This window comes from Oncorhynchus kisutch, linkage group LG17, assembly GCF_002021735.2.
Source record: "Oncorhynchus kisutch isolate 150728-3 linkage group LG17, Okis_V2, whole genome shotgun sequence".
NCBI classification, from domain to species: domain Eukaryota; kingdom Metazoa; phylum Chordata; class Actinopteri; order Salmoniformes; family Salmonidae; genus Oncorhynchus; species Oncorhynchus kisutch.
The window spans coordinates 49,789,290-49,807,150 of record NC_034190.2 but is presented as its reverse complement, the minus strand read 5'-3'; the positions used below and the strand labels follow the sequence as shown (position 1 = coordinate 49,807,150).

Below are 17,861 nucleotides of genomic sequence, written 5' to 3'. Positions count from 1 at the left end.
AGTTAAATAAAGGTTCAATTACTTTCTTTTTTTAATTAGGAAGGTGTTCCTAATGTTTTGTACACTCAGTGTAGGTGCCTCCCAGGCTGGTGTATAATTAAAGGCTCCTCCCAGGCTGGTGTATAATTAAAGGCTCCTCCCAGGCTGGTGTATAATTAAAGGCTCCTCCCAGGCTGGTGTATAATTAAAGCCTCCTCCCAGGCTGGTGTATAATTAAAGGCTCCTCCCAGGCTGGTGTATAATTAAAGGCTCCTCCCAGGCTGGTGTATAATTAAAGGCTCCTCCCAGGCTGGTGTATAATTAAAGGCTCCTCCCAGGCTGGTGTATAATTAAAGGCTCCTCCCAGGCTGGTGTATAATTAAAGGCTCCTCCCAGGCTGGTCAGGATAAATAGGTTCCTCGCAGACTGGTCATTGTAAATAGGGGCCTCACAGGCTGGTCAGGATAGATAGGGGCATTGCAGGATAGTCAATACGGACTTTTGAGGTTGGTCAGTGTACAGGCTGTTAAATAATTGTTGATTATAATTGTTGATTAACACTAACTATGTCATTGTTCTTCTATTTCAGACAATGCTTCCTGTGCAAAAATTTACCGGTAAGTCATCATCTCTACAAAATGACCTAAACTTAACAGAAATCATGACATTCCAAAAGAGTACAAAATCATACAAAAGCAAATCATTTTGCAGAACAATCACACATACGCATTGATACATTTAACATATATTTTTAAAAGACTGAAATAGGAACATAACTTTAAAACTAGTTATGGGATTTTTCTACTTGTCCAACACTTATGTTTACCTCTTTGTGTTCTTTAGGTGAAAGGGCCAGCCCTGCCCGCATCTTTCTCCCCCAAGCAACCCCAACCAATCAATCCCAACCCCCATTGACGGCCTACCCCGGCCAAACCCGGACGATGCTGGGCCAATTGTGCACTGCCCTACGTGACTCCCAATCACGGCCGGATGTGATACAGCCTGGATACAAACCAGGGACTGTAGTGATGCCTCTTGCTCTGAGATGCAGTGCCTTAGACCGCTGCAGCACTCGTGAGCCCAATGGTACCAAAAAATATCTGCAGCATTGAAGGTCCCCAAGAACACAATGGCCTCCATCATTCTTAAATGGAAGAAGTTTGGAACCACTAAGACTCTTCCTAGAGCTGGTCAGCAAAGTGTTTAGAGCGTTGGACTAGTAACCGAAAGGTTGCAAGATCGAATCCCTGAGCTGACAAGGTAAAAATCTGTCATTCTGCCCCTGAACAAGGCAGTTAACCCACTGTTCGTAGGCCGTCATTGAAAATAAGAATTTGTTCTAAACTGACTTGCCTAGTTAAATAACAGTTCAAATGAAAAAGGACCTTGGTCAGGGAGGTGACCAAGAACCCAATGGAGCTTTACAGTTCCTCTGTGGAGATGGGAGAACCTTCCAGAAGGACAACCATCTCTGCTGTACTCCACCAATCAGGCCTTTATGGTAAAATGGCCCGACGGAAGCCACTTCTCAGTAAGAGGCACATGACAGCCTGCTTGGAGTTTGCCAAAAGGCACCTAAAGACTCTCAGGCCATGAGAAACAAGATTCTCTGGTCTGATGAAACCAAGATTTAATTATTTGTCCTGAATGCCAAGCGTCACATCTGGAGGAAACCTGGCACTATCCCTACAGTGAAGCATGGTGGTGGCAGCATCATGCTGTGGGAGACTAGTCCGGATCGAGGGAAAGATTAACAGAGAAAAGTACAGAGAGATCCTTGATGAAAACCTGCTCCAGAGCGCTCAGGACCTCAGACTGGGGTGAAGGTTCACCTTCCAACAGGACAACGACACTAAGCACACAGCCAAGACAATGCAGGAGTGGCTTCGGGACAAGTCTCTGAATGTCCTTGCCGGGCCCAGCCAGAGCCCAGACTTGAACCCGATTTTTAACATCTCTGGAGAGACCTGAAAACAGCTTTGAAGCGACGCTCCCCATCCAACCTGACAGAGCTTGAGAGGATCTGCAGAGAAGAATGGGAGAAACTCCCCAAATACAGGTGTGTCAAGATTATAGCGTCATACCCAAGAAGACTCGAGGCTGTAATCGCTGCCAAAGGTGCTTCAACAAAGTACCGAGTAAAGGGTCTGAATACTTCTGTAAATGTGATATTTCATTATTTTATTTTTTTATAAATTTGAAAACATTTCTAAAAACCTGTTTTTGCTTTGTCATTATTGGGTATTGTGTGTAGATTGAGGGGGAAAAAACTATTTAATCGATTTTAGAATAAAGCCGTAACTTAACAAAATGCGGAAAAAGTCCAGGGGTCTGAATACTTTCTGAATGCACTGTATGTTTTTCAGTTTCACACTGGCAACCCCCAAAACCTTGCTACCACCACTTTGAGAACCACTGATCTATAAGGTATTTATTCAGTGATTTTCTTCTTTGTCTAATATGTACGTGGAAGAAAACAGAGAGATAGACACACATATGTACTGCCAGTTCCTTAATATGTAATAGTAATTAACACTAGGGTAGAGGGGAGCACATGAATCCTAATTATGTCTACATTCAGACAGTTAGTTCATAATGTGTTCCCTATATTTATTTATTTTTAAATTATTTTCTTTTTCAATTTAGTGCAAAACAAAAACACACAAAAATAGCAAACAGCTACCAGACTTGTGAAGTATTGTCTCAGCAAGACATGGGACAAGAATAGAAGAACACTATGACAGTTACAACAAAACATGTGTTCCTAATCAGTGTTCACAATCAGTCCAGAAAGTCAGTAAACGGACCCCAACTTTTGAAAAATCTTCTGGAGGAGTTAGTCCTGATTTAAAAAATGTTTTTTTAATGTTTATGATGTTAATCTTTTCTGCTTGCCATCTACGGAAGCAAGGGGAGATGGCTAACTTCCATTCTGTGAGGATCATTTTTTTTGCAGCCACCATTCCAAACATCAGAGCCTGTTGTTCCTCATAGGACTATCTTAGAATAGACTGAGCAGCGAAAGAGAGCAAGTTCTGGGTCAGGTTCAATGTCCTTCTCATATACCTTTGAAAACCAATTGTTCCTCCAAAAATTATTAATTAGGCGGCAGAGCCAAAAAAGATGAGTTAATGAATCCTCCTCATTTGTCACACAGTGAGGAGACCTGGGGTTAAATTATATGTAATTTGGTTTTGACTTTGACTTTGTATTGTATTAATTGATATTTTCATTGATGGAACAGGAGTGATTCTAGACAGGGCTTCTCCCCATAGATCATCTGAGATCTCAATATTGAACTCTTTACCCCAGTTCTCCTTGAGATGACTAATAGAGGCCTCTGTGTAGTTGGAGACAAACTGTGAGATGAGGCATTTTGAGTTGGGAGGGCGCTGTAGCGGACCAAAATGAATGTTGTACAGGGAGGGCATCAACATTTAGAATTTTCCCTTTGACATAGTGTCTGACTTGTAAATAACATAACATATGACGGAGAGAGTTTGAATGTATTCTTTAATTGGATGAATGATGCTAATTGCTTATCTATATATAAGTCTTCAATTGTGGCCAGTCCCTTCTCCTTCCACTCAACAAACACCTTATCAGACCTAGAAGGAACAAAAGAAGGATTTAAGCATATCAGGGTGTATACAGAGGTACCTTATAAACATGCTTAATCTGGTTTAGAAGTCTTGAAGAATTTCTCAAAATAAGTTGTTGTCTGTCAGTTTGTTTGGACACTCTGCTTTGGAGGAAAGCAAGGCTGGAAGAGAGGAATGTGTTACAGACTTGACTTCCATATTTAGCCACAGGGGGGCAACCGTGTCCAATTTAAGACACCATGCCACTGCATGAACTCAGCGAAAGCTAGCACAGCTCTTTGGAAGACATGGTTTTCTGCAGGGTACACCACGAGCACTGAAAACAAGTACCTCGGAGGCCTTCGGCAGCTTAGTGAAATGGGAATTTTACTTCAAAACAAAGACCATAAGAGAGGTGGTAGGTAACTTTGGAACAAACATACACAGAGAGAGCAGTCCACCAGTGCCACCAGCTCAGTATCCAAGACTGACTATTAGAAGGCTTGCTGGATTTCCCTCGTCATCAATCTTGTGGAAAGACTCTTCCTCTTGATCCACTTGAAAAGGCACAATAAAAGGGAACACAGTTTATGTCAAATACATTTTGCCACCCAGACAGCTGAAGAAACCTTTGAGTTTGCACAACCAGAAATTGTCTCAGGGAAGCTCTGCGTGCTCGTCGTCCTCACTATGGTCTTGACCTGACTGCAGTTCGCCTTCAAAATCAACTTCAGTGGGCAAATGCTCACCTTCGATGGCCACTGGCACACTGGAGGAGTGAATCCCGTTTCAACTGTACCGGGCAGATGGCAGACCTAGTGTATGGAGTCATGTGTGTGACCGGTTTGAACAGAGTGTCCCATGGTGGCAGTGGGGTTATGGTGGCATAAGCTACGGACAACAAACACAATTGCATTTTATCGATGGCAACTTGAATGCACAGAGATACTGTGATGAGATCCTGAGGCCCATTGTCGTGCCATTCATCCGCCGCCATCACCTCATGTTTCAGCATGATAATGCACGGTTCCATGACAGAAGGATCTGTGCACAATTCCCGGAAGCTTAAAATGTCACACTTCTTCCATGGCCTGCATTCTCACCAGACATGTCACCCATTGAGCATGGGTTTATGACAGCGTCCCAGTTCCCACCAATATCCAGCAACTTCGCACAGCCATTGAAGAGGAGTGGGACAACATTCCACAGGCCACAATCAACAGCCTGACCAACTCCATGCGAAGGAGATGTGTTGCTCTGCATGGAGGCAAATGGTGGTCACAACAGATACTGACCGGTTTCCTGATCCACGTCCCTCCCTTTTTTTAAAGGTATCTGTGACCAACAGATGCATATCTGTATTCCCAGTCATGTGAAATCCAGAGATTAGGGCCTAATGAATTTATTTCAATTGACTGATTTCCTTACATGAACTGTAACTCAGTAAAATCTTTGAAATTGTTACATGTTGCGTTGATATTTTTTTCCAGTGTAGTATCAATTCCATCAGTATATGCTAATTATTTATGTTATTATAATAAAATAAACAAATTTCACCATTAAATTGACAGAGGAATAAAAATATATAATAATACTTTAAAAAAACGTAACATATGGTACATTCATTGCATGTCGTATACTTTGAATATTCACCTACTGCCGGTGGCGGGAGATTGTAAGCAGTGATGATTGGCTGAAAACCTGGCTCTGCAGGTGCAAGGTGGTAGAACCACAGCTGTATGAAGAAGAGAAATGATCTCAATGAGTCTTACCTGAACATAATACAGAGAGTTAGACATTTGCCTTTTAACTATTCTAATTATTCAGCAATACAGCCAATGATTGTGATTTTAAGTTTGCTGTAAAGGAATAGGCTATAGTAGTCCCAACTGTTCGAGACCACTGAGGTCAACTTCTCCCAAAGGTGGTTCATAATGACAGCGGTATGTATTGCCATTTATATCGGTCCAAGTTCCTGTGAGATCGTGAATGCTTCCTGCAAACGTTATGATGTGTTGCTATAACATGCATCACTGTAAATTCACCAAATCTATTTATATCATGAATTGAATTCATATTAGCAATTAGCCCTATTGTATATGTTGATGACCTAACTTTTGTTCAGCCGAACAGCCCCCCAGTCTTCATGCAGAAGAGCAACTTTGAGTGCACACAGATGAGAAGGATTGGCTTCAGGAATCTCTGTCCATTCCGGTGGTATCCCTTGTGGAAACAAATAACCCAAACCCATCATCCCACTTCTGACACCAATGTAGCGAACATTGATAGTGCCCCTTGCAAGTCGAGAAACAGTTTATGTACTAGAGAGACTCATTTTGACTAATGTGGATTATAGTTTCTCCTTGTTCATACCTTCAAGGTGAGAACACAAATATTTTGTCATCTGAGTGAACCATCCTTGGACTATCAACTCACCATCTTCTAATTTCTCACAGGTAACACTGTGGATTTGAAATAAACAACCATTCAAAAGATGAATATTGCATCTAAGCTTTTTCACATAAAATGTGCCTTTTTTTATAGGATAAATAAAACGTACAATTGAGGGTGATGGCTGAGCAGTAAGCAACTAAGATAATAAAATCAATGTCAAGGTCCTCATGATTGAAAATGATACAACTTTAGTCATCTGTAGTTGCAAAATAAATATCACGTGAAAGAGTCTGCCCTATAATAAACTCGTGACAGCCCCAAATCCATCCGCCTACTGAAGTTGAGTCTTGGTTAAATATGAGGACAAGCTACAGTATGTACCGTTAAGTGCGCTTGGCATCCGGAGCTCTGGATTGCAGGGTCCCATGGCAGGACCAATGATTTGTATGATTTGTATGATTTGTATGAAAAAAATATTTTGGAAGCTATAAAAATGCATTTTTTTTATATCTACATAATTTTTGACTAGTTTACAATATTACATACACCTTAATGCATACATTTAAATTATATTATGTGAGCTAAACATATATATATATACATATATATATATATATATATATATATATATATATATATATATATATATATATATATATATATATATATAAAAACATTTTCCTTAAACCATTTTTGTTGTTGTTGAGAGTACAAATGTTACTGTCCTCACTCTGGCTATACATCGATATCAGAAGACTCTCGTCTGAGAGTGCCAGAGAGCAGAATAATTAACTGAATAACAATTTAGAGCAGTTATTCACCAACGCTCTGGATAACACGAAAAAAGCCTAACCAGCTCTGCTGGGGCGAGTAAAATTATCAGAGTGAGGTGTTCTCTCATTTGTGTCTGGAAGTAGCTAGCAATCTAGCCAACGTTAGCCAGTTAGGTTGGGTGCTTGACTGCAGTTGGGAGGTCAGAACGCTCTGATCAACCCTACTACTCGACCAGAGAGTCCAGTGTGTGTTCTGAACACACCGGGAGCGAAACGCTCTGAATTTATGAATGCCCAGAGTGCACTCTAGCACTCCAGAGTGGATTTATGAACACACACTTAAATACATGTAATTTTGTCCTTGAAACGTTTAATTGAAATACTGTAAAATTCCATTCATTCCAATGGCGGACTGCTCCTACTAGGGAGTGCAATATGGCCAAACGATGGCTTCAAAGCCTCTCAATGGCCAATACACAACATTAGCAATCCAGATGATTGTGGCCTACATGGAAAGGAGGACCGAGCATGCCCCCATTCTCATCGACGGGGCTGTAGTGGAGCAGGTTGAGAGCTTTAAGTTCCTTGGTGTCCACATCACCAACAAATTAGAATGGTCCAATCACACTAAGACAGTCGTGAAGAGGGCATGACAAAGTCTATTCCCCCTCAGGGATCCTCAAAAGGTTCTACAGCTGCAACATCGAGAGCATCTGGTTGCTCTCGATGTTGCATCACTGCCTGGTACTGCAACTGCTCGGCCTCCGACCGCAAGGCACTACAGAGGGTAGTGCGTAAGGCCCAGTACATCACTGTACCTGCCATCCAGGACCTCTATACCAGGCGGTGTCAGAGAAAGGCCCTAAAAATTGTCAAAGACACAGCCACCCCAGCCATAAACTGTTCTCGCTACTACCGCACGGCAAGCGGTACAGGAACACCAAGTCTAGCACCAAAAGGCTTTTCAACAGTTTTTACCCCCAAGCCATAAGAATCCTGAACAGGTAATCAAATGGCTTTCAAATGCCCCCCCCCTCTTTTATGCTACTGCTACTCTCTGTTTATCATGTAAGCATAGTCACTTTAACAATACCTACATGTACATACTACATCAATCAGCCCGACTAACTGGTGCCGGTATATAGCCTTGCAACTGTTATAGCCTTGCTACTGTATATAGCCTCGCTAATGTTATTTTTCACTCTTTTTTTTACTGTTGTTTTTATTTCTATACTTGTTCACCTAATAGCTTTTCTTTTACTTAAAAATTGCACTGCCTGTAAGTAAGCATTTCACTGTAAGGTCTACAACCCCTGTTGTATTCGTCGCACGTGTCAAATAAACTTTGATCAATTTGATTTGAGGTGTTATATATGTTGTTGTGTAGGACAGATCATTGTAGGACCGTTACCACTTTGCTGTACCCGGGGTGCATTGCAAGCCAAATCCAGCACCCCGTCAACTCCGCCCTCTTATCTCTGCAGATTGTGACAGTTTTGGAAGATATAGGTCGATGCGATCAAGTATAACCGTAAGTAAACCCGTTTTTTCCCCCCGCTATTTCCATGTTTAACCACATAAAGTGGGCGAAGTTTAATGACACTTTGTGTCAACAACAACCACAGTTCGCAAACTTATTCGCCGTTTTCTGAATTGCTGTGACCCCACTCCAAAGTTTTAATATCGTCTTATTGCCTGCATCTTTTAAAAATCATAGCATACACATGTTTTTATTGACGCGTACAAAAAACGTTATTGCAAAAAAATATAGTTGATGTTGCAAACATTTTCTCTTTTTTTGAGAGAGATGAAAGTTATTTGCTATGTTGAAACTGAAACTCGAGAAGGAAGGCGTTAATTCCTATCTATAGCCCCTCCCAGTATAGTCCGTAAAGCCCATACATTATTCAACTAGACTAGCAATATGATACAAGTAGGGTACTGTATCATGTTTTCATTTTGTCATGTTGTTCCTAGAATCTCAAACTTGTGCGCATCATGTGACAGGCAGTGCATGGACTTTGAGTTGTGCGGTTTTTTTACAATATTTGTTTCACTAATCTTCTGTTTTCCAAGCGTTTACATAATATCATTGACATCGGAAGTGATTTGCTTGAAATCATCTGTTATTTTTTTCTACACACAAAAAAAACATGTAATATTTCCTATTTATTCGTGATGTATTTTATTGTGCAGGTGTGCCATCAGAGCCATCAGGATGCTCTCTGCAGCTGCTTCAGGCAAAGTCGGGTTCAATATGGGGATGGGAGTGGGCAGGTGTGTGTCAGCCTGGTTAAGAGGGTCCCCCAATGCCCTGAACAGAAGGAGGGACTGGGACCCCTCTCCCAGGTACAGCACCACAGCAGCCAAATCCAGCACCCCGTCCTTCAACTATGTCATCGTGGGCGCTGGCTCGGCGGGCTGCGTCCTGGCCAACCGTCTCACGGAGGATCCCCAGGAGTCGGTGCTCCTGCTGGAGGCCGGCCCTAAGGACAGGACCCTGGGCAACGTCCGTCTCTCCTGGAAGATACACATGCCGGCCGCCCTCACCTACAACCTGTGTGACGACAAGGTCAACTGGTTCTACCACACCCTGCCCCAGGAGCACGTGAACAACCGGGTGATGTACTGGCCCCGCGGCAGGGTGTGGGGTGGCTCCTCCTCTCTCAACGCCATGGTGTACATCCGGGGCCACGGTGAGGACTACAACCGCTGGCAGAGGGAGGGGGCGGAGGGCTGGGACTACGACCACTGCCTGCCCTACTTCCGCAAGGCCCAGTGCCACGAGCTGGGAGGCGACCGGTACCGGGGAGGCAGCGGGCCCCTGCACGTGACCCGGGGGAAGACGAACCACCCTCTACACCGGGCCTTCATAGAGGCTGGCCAGCAGGCTGGGTACCCCTTCACTAACGACATGAACGGCTTTCAGCAGGAGGGCTTGGGCTGGATGGACATGACCATCTATGAAGGTAGGGGATGAATTAAAGATATGCGCACATACACTGAGTGCACAAAACATTAGGCACACCTGCTCTTTCCATGACAGACTGACCCGGTGAATTCAGGGGGGAGCTATGATCCCGTGTTGATGTCACTTGTTAAATCCACTTCAATCAGTCGAGATGAATGGGAGGACAGGTTAAATCATGTTTTTTTAAGCTTTGAGACAATTGAGACATGGATTGTGTGCGTGTGCCATTCAGAGGGTGAATGGGCAAGACAAAATATTTAAGTGCCTTTGAACGGGGTATGGTGGTAGGTGCCAGACACACCTGTTTGTGTCAAGAACTGCACCGCTGCTCAGTTTTTCAGGCTCAACAGTTTCCTGTGTGTATCAAGGATAGTCCACCACCCGAAGGACATCCAGGCAACTTGACACAGCTGTGGGAAACATTGTAGTCAACATGTGGAATGCTTTCGACACCTTGTAGAGTCCATGCCCCGAGGAATTGAGGCCGTACTGTGGGCATTAAAGGGGTACAACTCAATATTCGGAAGTTGTTCTTAATGTTTGTACACAGTGTATGCAGACGTCTGTATCTGTACAAGTAAAAGAAGTAGGGAACGGCATTATAAACGGACTTATCATCTTCTCATCCCCCTCTTTCTCTCACCCCCCCCCCCCGTCCCCGTCCCCAAGGTAAGAGGTGGAGCACAGCCAGTGCGTACCTGCGACCGGTCCTTACCCGAGCCAACCTGAGGACAGAGGTGCAATGTCTGACTACCAGGATCCTGTTTGATGGGAGGAGAGCTGTGGGTGTGGAGTACACTCAGAACGGGGAGAAGAAGCAGGTAGGTCTTTGGGAAATTCAACAGCCTATATCCCCTCACATATCTCTCTATTCATCTCTTCTCTCTCTCAGGTTTTTGCTGAAAAGGAGGTAATTCTCAGTGGTGGGGCCATCAACTCCCCACAGCTTCTCATGCTGTCCGGGGTGGGCAACGCTGATGACCTGAAACAGCTAGACATCCCTGTGGTCCAGCATCTACCAGGTGACCTAATGACCCCACCTGACCCCCATTGTCTTCAAATAACATTTTATTTGTCACATGTGCCAAGTACAACCGGTGTAGAGTTGACCGTGAAATGCTTACTTACGAGCCCTTAACCAACAATGAAGAGAGAAAATGTGCAAATAATAATAGTAACACAATAAAGAACAATAACAAAGCTATATACAAGGAGTAACGATACTGAGTCAATGTACAAGTTAGTTGAGGTAATTTATACATGTACATTAGGAAAGTATTCAGACCCTTTGACTTTTTCCTCATTTTGTTACGTTACAGCCTTATTCTAAAATTGATGATTTAAAATTTTTTTACAGCATCAAGTCTTCTTGGGTATGACACTGCAAGCTTGGCACACCTTTATTTGGGGAGGTTTTCCCATTCTTCTCTGCAGATCCTCTCAAGCTCCTGCAGGATGGATGGGGAGCGTCGCTTCACAGCTATTTTCAGGTCTCTCCAGAGATGTTCGATCGGGTTCAAGTCCGGGATCTGGCTGGGCCACTCAAGGACATGCAGAGACTTGTCCCAAAGCCTCTCCTGCAATGTCTTAGCTGAGTGCTTAGGGTCGTTGTCTTGTTGGAAGGTGAATCTTTGCACCAGTCGGAGGTCCTGAGCGTTCTGAAGCAGGTTTTCATTATGGATCTCTCTGTACTTTGCTCCATTCATCTTGCCCTCGATCCTGACTAGTTTCCCAGTTTCTACCGCTGAAAAACATCCCCACAGCATGATGCTGCCACCACCATGCTTCCCCGTAGGGATGATTCCAGGTTTCCTCCAGGCGTGACGCTTGGCATTCAGGCCAAAGAGTTCAATCTTGGTTTCATCAGACCAGAAAATATTGTTTATCAAGATCAGGCTGTCATGTGCCTTTTACTGAGGAGTGGCTTACATCTGGCCACTCTACCATAAAGGCCTGGTTGGTGGAGTGCTGCAGAGATGGTTGTCCTTCTGCAAGGTTCTCCCATCTCCACAGAGGAGCTCTGAACTACCTGACCAAGGCCCTTCTCCCCCGATTACTCAGTTTAGCCGGGCAGCCAGCTCTAGGAAGAGTCTTGGTGGTTCCAAACGTCTTCCATTTAAGAATGACAGAGGCCACTGTGTTCTTGGGGACCTTTAATGCGGCAGAGATGTTTTGGTACCATTCCCCAGGTATGTGCCACGACACAGTCCTGTCTTGGAGCTCTACGCACAATTCCTTTGACCTCCTGGCTTGGTGTTTGCTCTGACGTTCACTGTCAACTGTGTGGGACCTTATAGACAGCTGTGTGCCTTTCCAAATCATGTCCAATCAATTGAATTTACCACAGGTGGACTCCAATCAACTTGTAGAAACGTCTCAGGAATGCTCAATGGAAACAGGATGCACCTGAGCTCAATTTCAACTCTCATAGCAAAAGGCCTGAATACTTATGTAAATAAGGTATTTCTGTCATTTTATTTTTAATACATTCGCAAAAAAATTATAACCTGTTTTTGCTTTGTCATTATGGGGTATTGTGTGTGTAGACTGAGGAAAAATAAATATTTCATCCATTTTAGAATAAGGCTGTAACATAACAAACTGTGGAAAAAAGGAAGGGGTCTGGAATACTTTCCAAATGCACTGTAGGTAGGAGTAAAGGGGGACTAGGCAATCAGGATAAATGATCAACACTGTGTGGTGTGTGTTTCCATTAGCTGTTGAAAAAGCAGCAGCTATTCTTTCTGGGGTCCACACAAAACATAGAACATGAGAAAATACAGAACACTAAAGGACAAGAACAGAAACAAATTTAAACGAAGTACACTACGACTAAAGAACAATGCGATGCGATCGCCTGCACACTGCCCTATCCCATCTGGAGAAAATTGGGTCCTGGACTTCCTGACGGGCCGCCCCCAGGTGGTGAAGGTAAGAAACATTTCCACTTCGCTGATCCTCAACACTGGGGCCCCACAAGGGTGCGTGCTCAGCCCCTTCCTGTACTCCCTGTTCACCCATGACTGCATGGCCATGCACGCCTCCAACTTAGTCATCAAGTTTGCAGATGACACAACAGTAGTGGGCTTGATTACCAACAACGACGAGACAGCCTATAGGGAGAAGATGAGGGCCCTCGGAGTGTGGTGTCGGGAAAATAACCTCTCACTCAACGTCAACAAAACAAAGGAGATGATTGTGGACTTCAGGAAACAGTGGAGGGACCACCCCCTATCCACATCGAAGGGACCGCAGTGGCGAAAGTGGAAAGTTTTAAGTTCCTCGGCGTACACATCAACGAAAAACTGAAATGGTTCACGCACACAGATACTGTGGTGTGGAAGGCGCAACTGTGCCTCTTCAACCTCAGGAGGCTGAAGAAATTTGGCTTGTCACCCAAAACCCTGACAAACTTTTACAAATCCATAATCGAGAGCATCCTGTCAGGCTGTATCACAGCCTGGTACGGCACCTTCTCCGGCCTCAACCGCAAGACTCTCCAGAAGGTGGTGCGGTCTGCACAACGCATCACCAGGGCAAACTACCTGCCCTCCATGACACCTATAGCATCCGATGTCACAGGAAGGCCAAAAAGATCATCAAAGACAACAACCACCCGAGCCACTGCCTGTTCACCCCGCTATCATCCAGAAGGCGAGGTCAGTACAGGTGCATCATAGCTGGGACCGAGCTGAAGAACAGCTTCTATCTCAAGGCCATCAGACTGCTAAACAGCTATCACTAACTCAGAGGCTGCTGCCTACATGGAGACCCAATCACTGGTCATTTTAACAAATAGATCACTAGTCACTTTAAACAATACCACTTTAATAATGTTTCCATATCTTACATTACTCATATCATATCTATATACTGTATTTTATACCATCTATTGCACCTTGCCTATGCAGCTCAGCTATTGCTTATCCATATATTTTATATGTACATATTCTCATTCACCCCTTTTGGATATGTGTGTATTAGGTAGTTGTTGGGGAATTGTTAGATGTTACTGCGCTGTCAGAAGCACAAGCATTTCGCTACACTCGCTTTAACATCTGCTAACCGTGTGTATGTGACCAATAACATTTGCTTTGACAGCTAAAGCCGGTTAGGTTTCATAGTAAGACATTCCCATTGAGGCAAGTTTCCAGAGAAGTCAGTTAGTTATATACAAATAATAATGAGCCAGTGAAATGCATTATAGCAGCTGTAGCAAAGCTCAAGGACATTCACTAATGATTACATATACAGGGTGTGTGTGGAGAGTAGTACTGTTTTTTTTTTTTTTTTAATTATGTCCTTACATACTGTTGATGTGTGTGTGCGTGTGCGTTCCTATCTGTAGGAGTGGGGAGTAATCTTCAGGACCACCTGGAGCTGTATGTTCAGCAGCAGTGCTCTCAGCCCATCACCCTGTACAAGGCCCAGAAGCCTTTCCACATGGTCAAGATTGGCCTGGAGTGGCTCCTCCAATATACAGGTATAACAAACAAGTACAGCAAAGCTACACAAGTGCACAGGTCAAACAAGTGCACAGGTCAAACAAGTGCACAGGTCAAACAAGTGCACAGGTCAAACAAGTGCACAGGTCAAACAAGTGCACAGGTCAAACAAGTGCACAGGTCAAACAAGTGCACAGGGTAAACACACCAGTGACGGTTCTGATGGATCGTTTTTATTTTGTGAGAATGTCATTTCACGAGAATTGCATCTGGCATCCAAACGATTTAACCCAGTAACCATGGCACCTGTCTCCCAGGATACGGGGCCACGGCCCACCTGGAGAGCGGGGGCTTCATCCGGAGCAGAGGGGGCGTGGCCCACCCCGACATCCAGTTCCACTTCCTGCCCTCGCAGGTCATCGACCACGGCCGAGTCGCCTCCAAGATAGAAGCTTACCAGGTAAGCTGTGCGTGGGGATGTGTGTTTTTGGACATGTCTGTGTCCTTACACCCAATAAATCTCTCCATGCTGAACATCCTCTTTATGTCCATGCTCTGACTCATCCAAGGCTTTGCATGTTGTGAAAGGCGTTTCCCACTCACACCTGCACACACGTAGTGCATTCTCAGAGATGCATTCACACTTGTGGTATCGACTGAACTGTGCGAGAATTTTTGCAAGCACTTTATCACCAGGACTTGCATTTTATTGAACCTTTTTACCTAATCCTTTTTACCTAATGAAATATGAACTAATGTTGATACTGGAAACCGATTGGCCCGTTTTGATGTGTGTAAATCCACTGTTTTGAACGGGGGGCAACAACGGCACACATGTAGTTTGAATAACCCAATTCCTCAGAATCTGTAGCCATTCCTATTGCAATTTTAAATGGAAATGTTGGAAGTACTTTTATCAACCTGCCTTCGGTCATAAATGTGACAATAACATTGCCTGTTATGTTTCTAGAGAACTTTTCTGAAGCTGTACCACTGAGCCTAGATGAGACATAATGACACTCCAATAATTTACCATAGTTTGCATGTACTTAGGATTTCCCCATGAAGTAGCAATGAACCTTAACCTGTTTAGCAGATCAGCTTGTGCTTTAAGCAAACTCATGATGTTTTGTTGTCATGCTAAACCTGTCACGTCTCTGAAATATGAACTAATGTTGATGCTGGAAACCGATTGGCCCGTTTTGATGTGACAGGTTCACGTGGGACCAATGAGAAGTACTAGTATTGGATGGTTAAAGCTGAAGAGCGCCAGCCCTCTAGATCACCCAATCATCCAGCCCAACTACCTCTCAACAGGTATGTTCTGTCTTGTAATACTGTCACCAGACCATGCCTAAAAAAATTCTCTGAATGGATTATTTCCCAGACCCAGATTAAGCCTATTCCCAAACTGAAAATGCCTCTGCTTTTTAGTCCAGGTGTAGTCTTAATCTGGTTCTGGGAAACAGGCCCTGTGTGGTTGATGACTTGTGTGTCCCCCCCTCTCTGCCTCAGACACTGATGTATGGGAGTTCAGGGAGTGTGTCAAGCTTTCTCGGGAGATCTTTGCCCAGAAGGCCTTCGACCCATTCCGGGGGCCCGAGGTACAGCCAGGGCCTGAGTGTCAGTCAGACGCCGAGATTGATGCGTTTGTGCGTGACAAGGCAGACAGCGCCTACCATCCGTCCTGCACGTGTAAGATGGGTTCTCCATCTGACCCAATGGCGGTGGTGGACCCAGAGACGCGCGTGCTGGGCCTCGAGGGCCTCCGTGTGGTCGACGCCTCCATCATGCCCAGCGTCGTCAGCGGCAACCTCAACGCCCCCACCATTATGATCGCGGAGAAGGCTGCTGACATCATCAGAGGGCGACCGGCGCTCGGCGACCCTGGGGTGCCTGTGTACCAGCCTGGATCTCTAGAGACCCAGCGATGAGCTTCACACAGATGTGTGGAACCTGCAGCGTCACCATCTCCTAAGGGCCTGAACAGCCAGAGGTGGATGCTAGGTATTCATGTACACATCCCTCGGTCTTTACCGACAAAGTTTCTCTTCGATTTGATCTATGTAAAGGAAAAACAGTAGCGTAAAAAGTACAGATAAGCCTTCCATTGTCTAACCTGTCCATTGGTGTAAAATTCGGGTAGAGCTTGTACCTTCAAGGGTCTCAGTGGCAGCTGCTTTTTTGTTTGTTATTTAATACTCGGCATCATGACGATGTAGTAGACTCATACCACAGGTATGACAAAACATTTATTTGTACTGCTCTAATTACGTTCATAGCCAGTTTATAATAGCAATAAGGCACCTCTGGGGTTTGTGTTTTATGGCCAATATACCACGGCTAAAGGCTGTGTGCAGGTACACCACGTTGCGTCATGCATAAGAACATTCCTTAGCCATGGTATATTGGCCACATACCACACCCCCTTGTGCCTTATCGCTTAATTTGAGCAGAGCTGCAATAATATATTACAGTAGTATTCTCATACGCTTGCATAGTATTAACCCTTATGTTCATGCTAGCCTTAACAATGTGACTTCTAAGTCTTAGGACTCTACTCAATCAGATCAGTTAGCCGACATCTGCATAGTAGTTGTTTTAGCGGTGTCCGAGGTGGGACAGCGTTAGAGCTGTCAAGTGGCTCCTGGCCTTATACCTAAAACAGACATTGCCATTGGCCGCACGAAGTCCCATGCAGCCTTGATTACAAGTTTGAACACTGGAATGTGAGATGTGATCTCGGGCCTAGATTAAATCAGATCAAGCGTGAACCGGCGACAGCCAACACCCACACAGTGGATGTTTTGGCAGTGTCTGAGGGTTGGAGCTGTCAGATTGGTGAGCAGCTGCTCTTATGATCGTCACGAAGCCGCACCCGTCCCAGTTATGTTAGAAGTTCAGAACCAGAAAATGTAGGCTATATAGAAATTACGCTCAAAATGAAAATCATTAAACGAAATGAGGATTTCTATCAACCTAATCCAGGTGTAGATTACATCTCAACATTCCAGTGTTCAAATTCGTGAACAAGGCTGCATGGGCTTTCTGTTAATGCGACTCCGTGCAACCAATGGCAATGTCCGCTTTAGGTGGATTCGACATTTCTAACGCAGTTCCACCTACAACATCGTCAAAACAACCACTTTGCGGATGTCGGGTAAAGTGGATCTGATTGGGTGGAGCCCTTGAGCTGATTTGACTCTAAGCCTTACACGAACACTTTGCACACCGATTTTAGCGCAGACTCAAGAACCGCTGTGATTGTGAAAATATTATTCTTAAGAAATCCTTGTCAGATTTGATTATTTTTCTAATTCCTGGCGGCTGAGTACGTAGAGCACAGATGCTTTCCTCTGGAGGCATTCAGTGCCGTGGAGTTTATTCAGTTGTGAACATTACAAAATCATCAGCAGTCCATTGTATTTCCAGGCAAATATTCAAGAGACTAACGCGAATGTAAAAATTATTTTTGTTAAACTACATTTTTAGGTAAAACTAATTTGCTATTAAGTGGAATTAGCTGTAATGTTATCGGGTAGAAATCCTCAAGTACAGTGAATCATTTTAACCTTCATTTACACATTGTGTACAGGGTTTAACATTACCATCAACATTTCAATGCATCTTTAAAACAGAAGTAGTCTGAAAAAATAAAGCTGTGAATTGCACAAGTTGTATAACAAACCTTTTTCTGTTTCAAGGTTGTCTTTTTTTC

At 44.1% G+C, this 17,861-nt stretch overlaps 1 protein-coding gene across 1 annotated transcript; it reads left to right on the top strand.

Annotated features, from left to right (window-relative positions):
• The first annotated feature begins 8,127 nt into the window (after positions 1-8,127).
• chdh (choline dehydrogenase) lies at positions 8,128-17,834 on the top strand. The gene is made up of 8 exons (XM_020506058.2): positions 8,128-8,258; positions 8,924-9,696; positions 10,368-10,519; positions 10,591-10,720; positions 14,047-14,181; positions 14,461-14,603; positions 15,358-15,460; positions 15,659-17,834. The coding sequence occupies exons 2-8, from the start codon at positions 8,946-8,948 to the stop codon at positions 16,075-16,077; spliced, it is 1,833 nt and encodes a 610-aa protein (XP_020361647.1). The 5' UTR covers positions 8,128-8,258; positions 8,924-8,945; the 3' UTR covers positions 16,078-17,834.
• Positions 17,835-17,861: the final 27 nt, after the last annotated feature.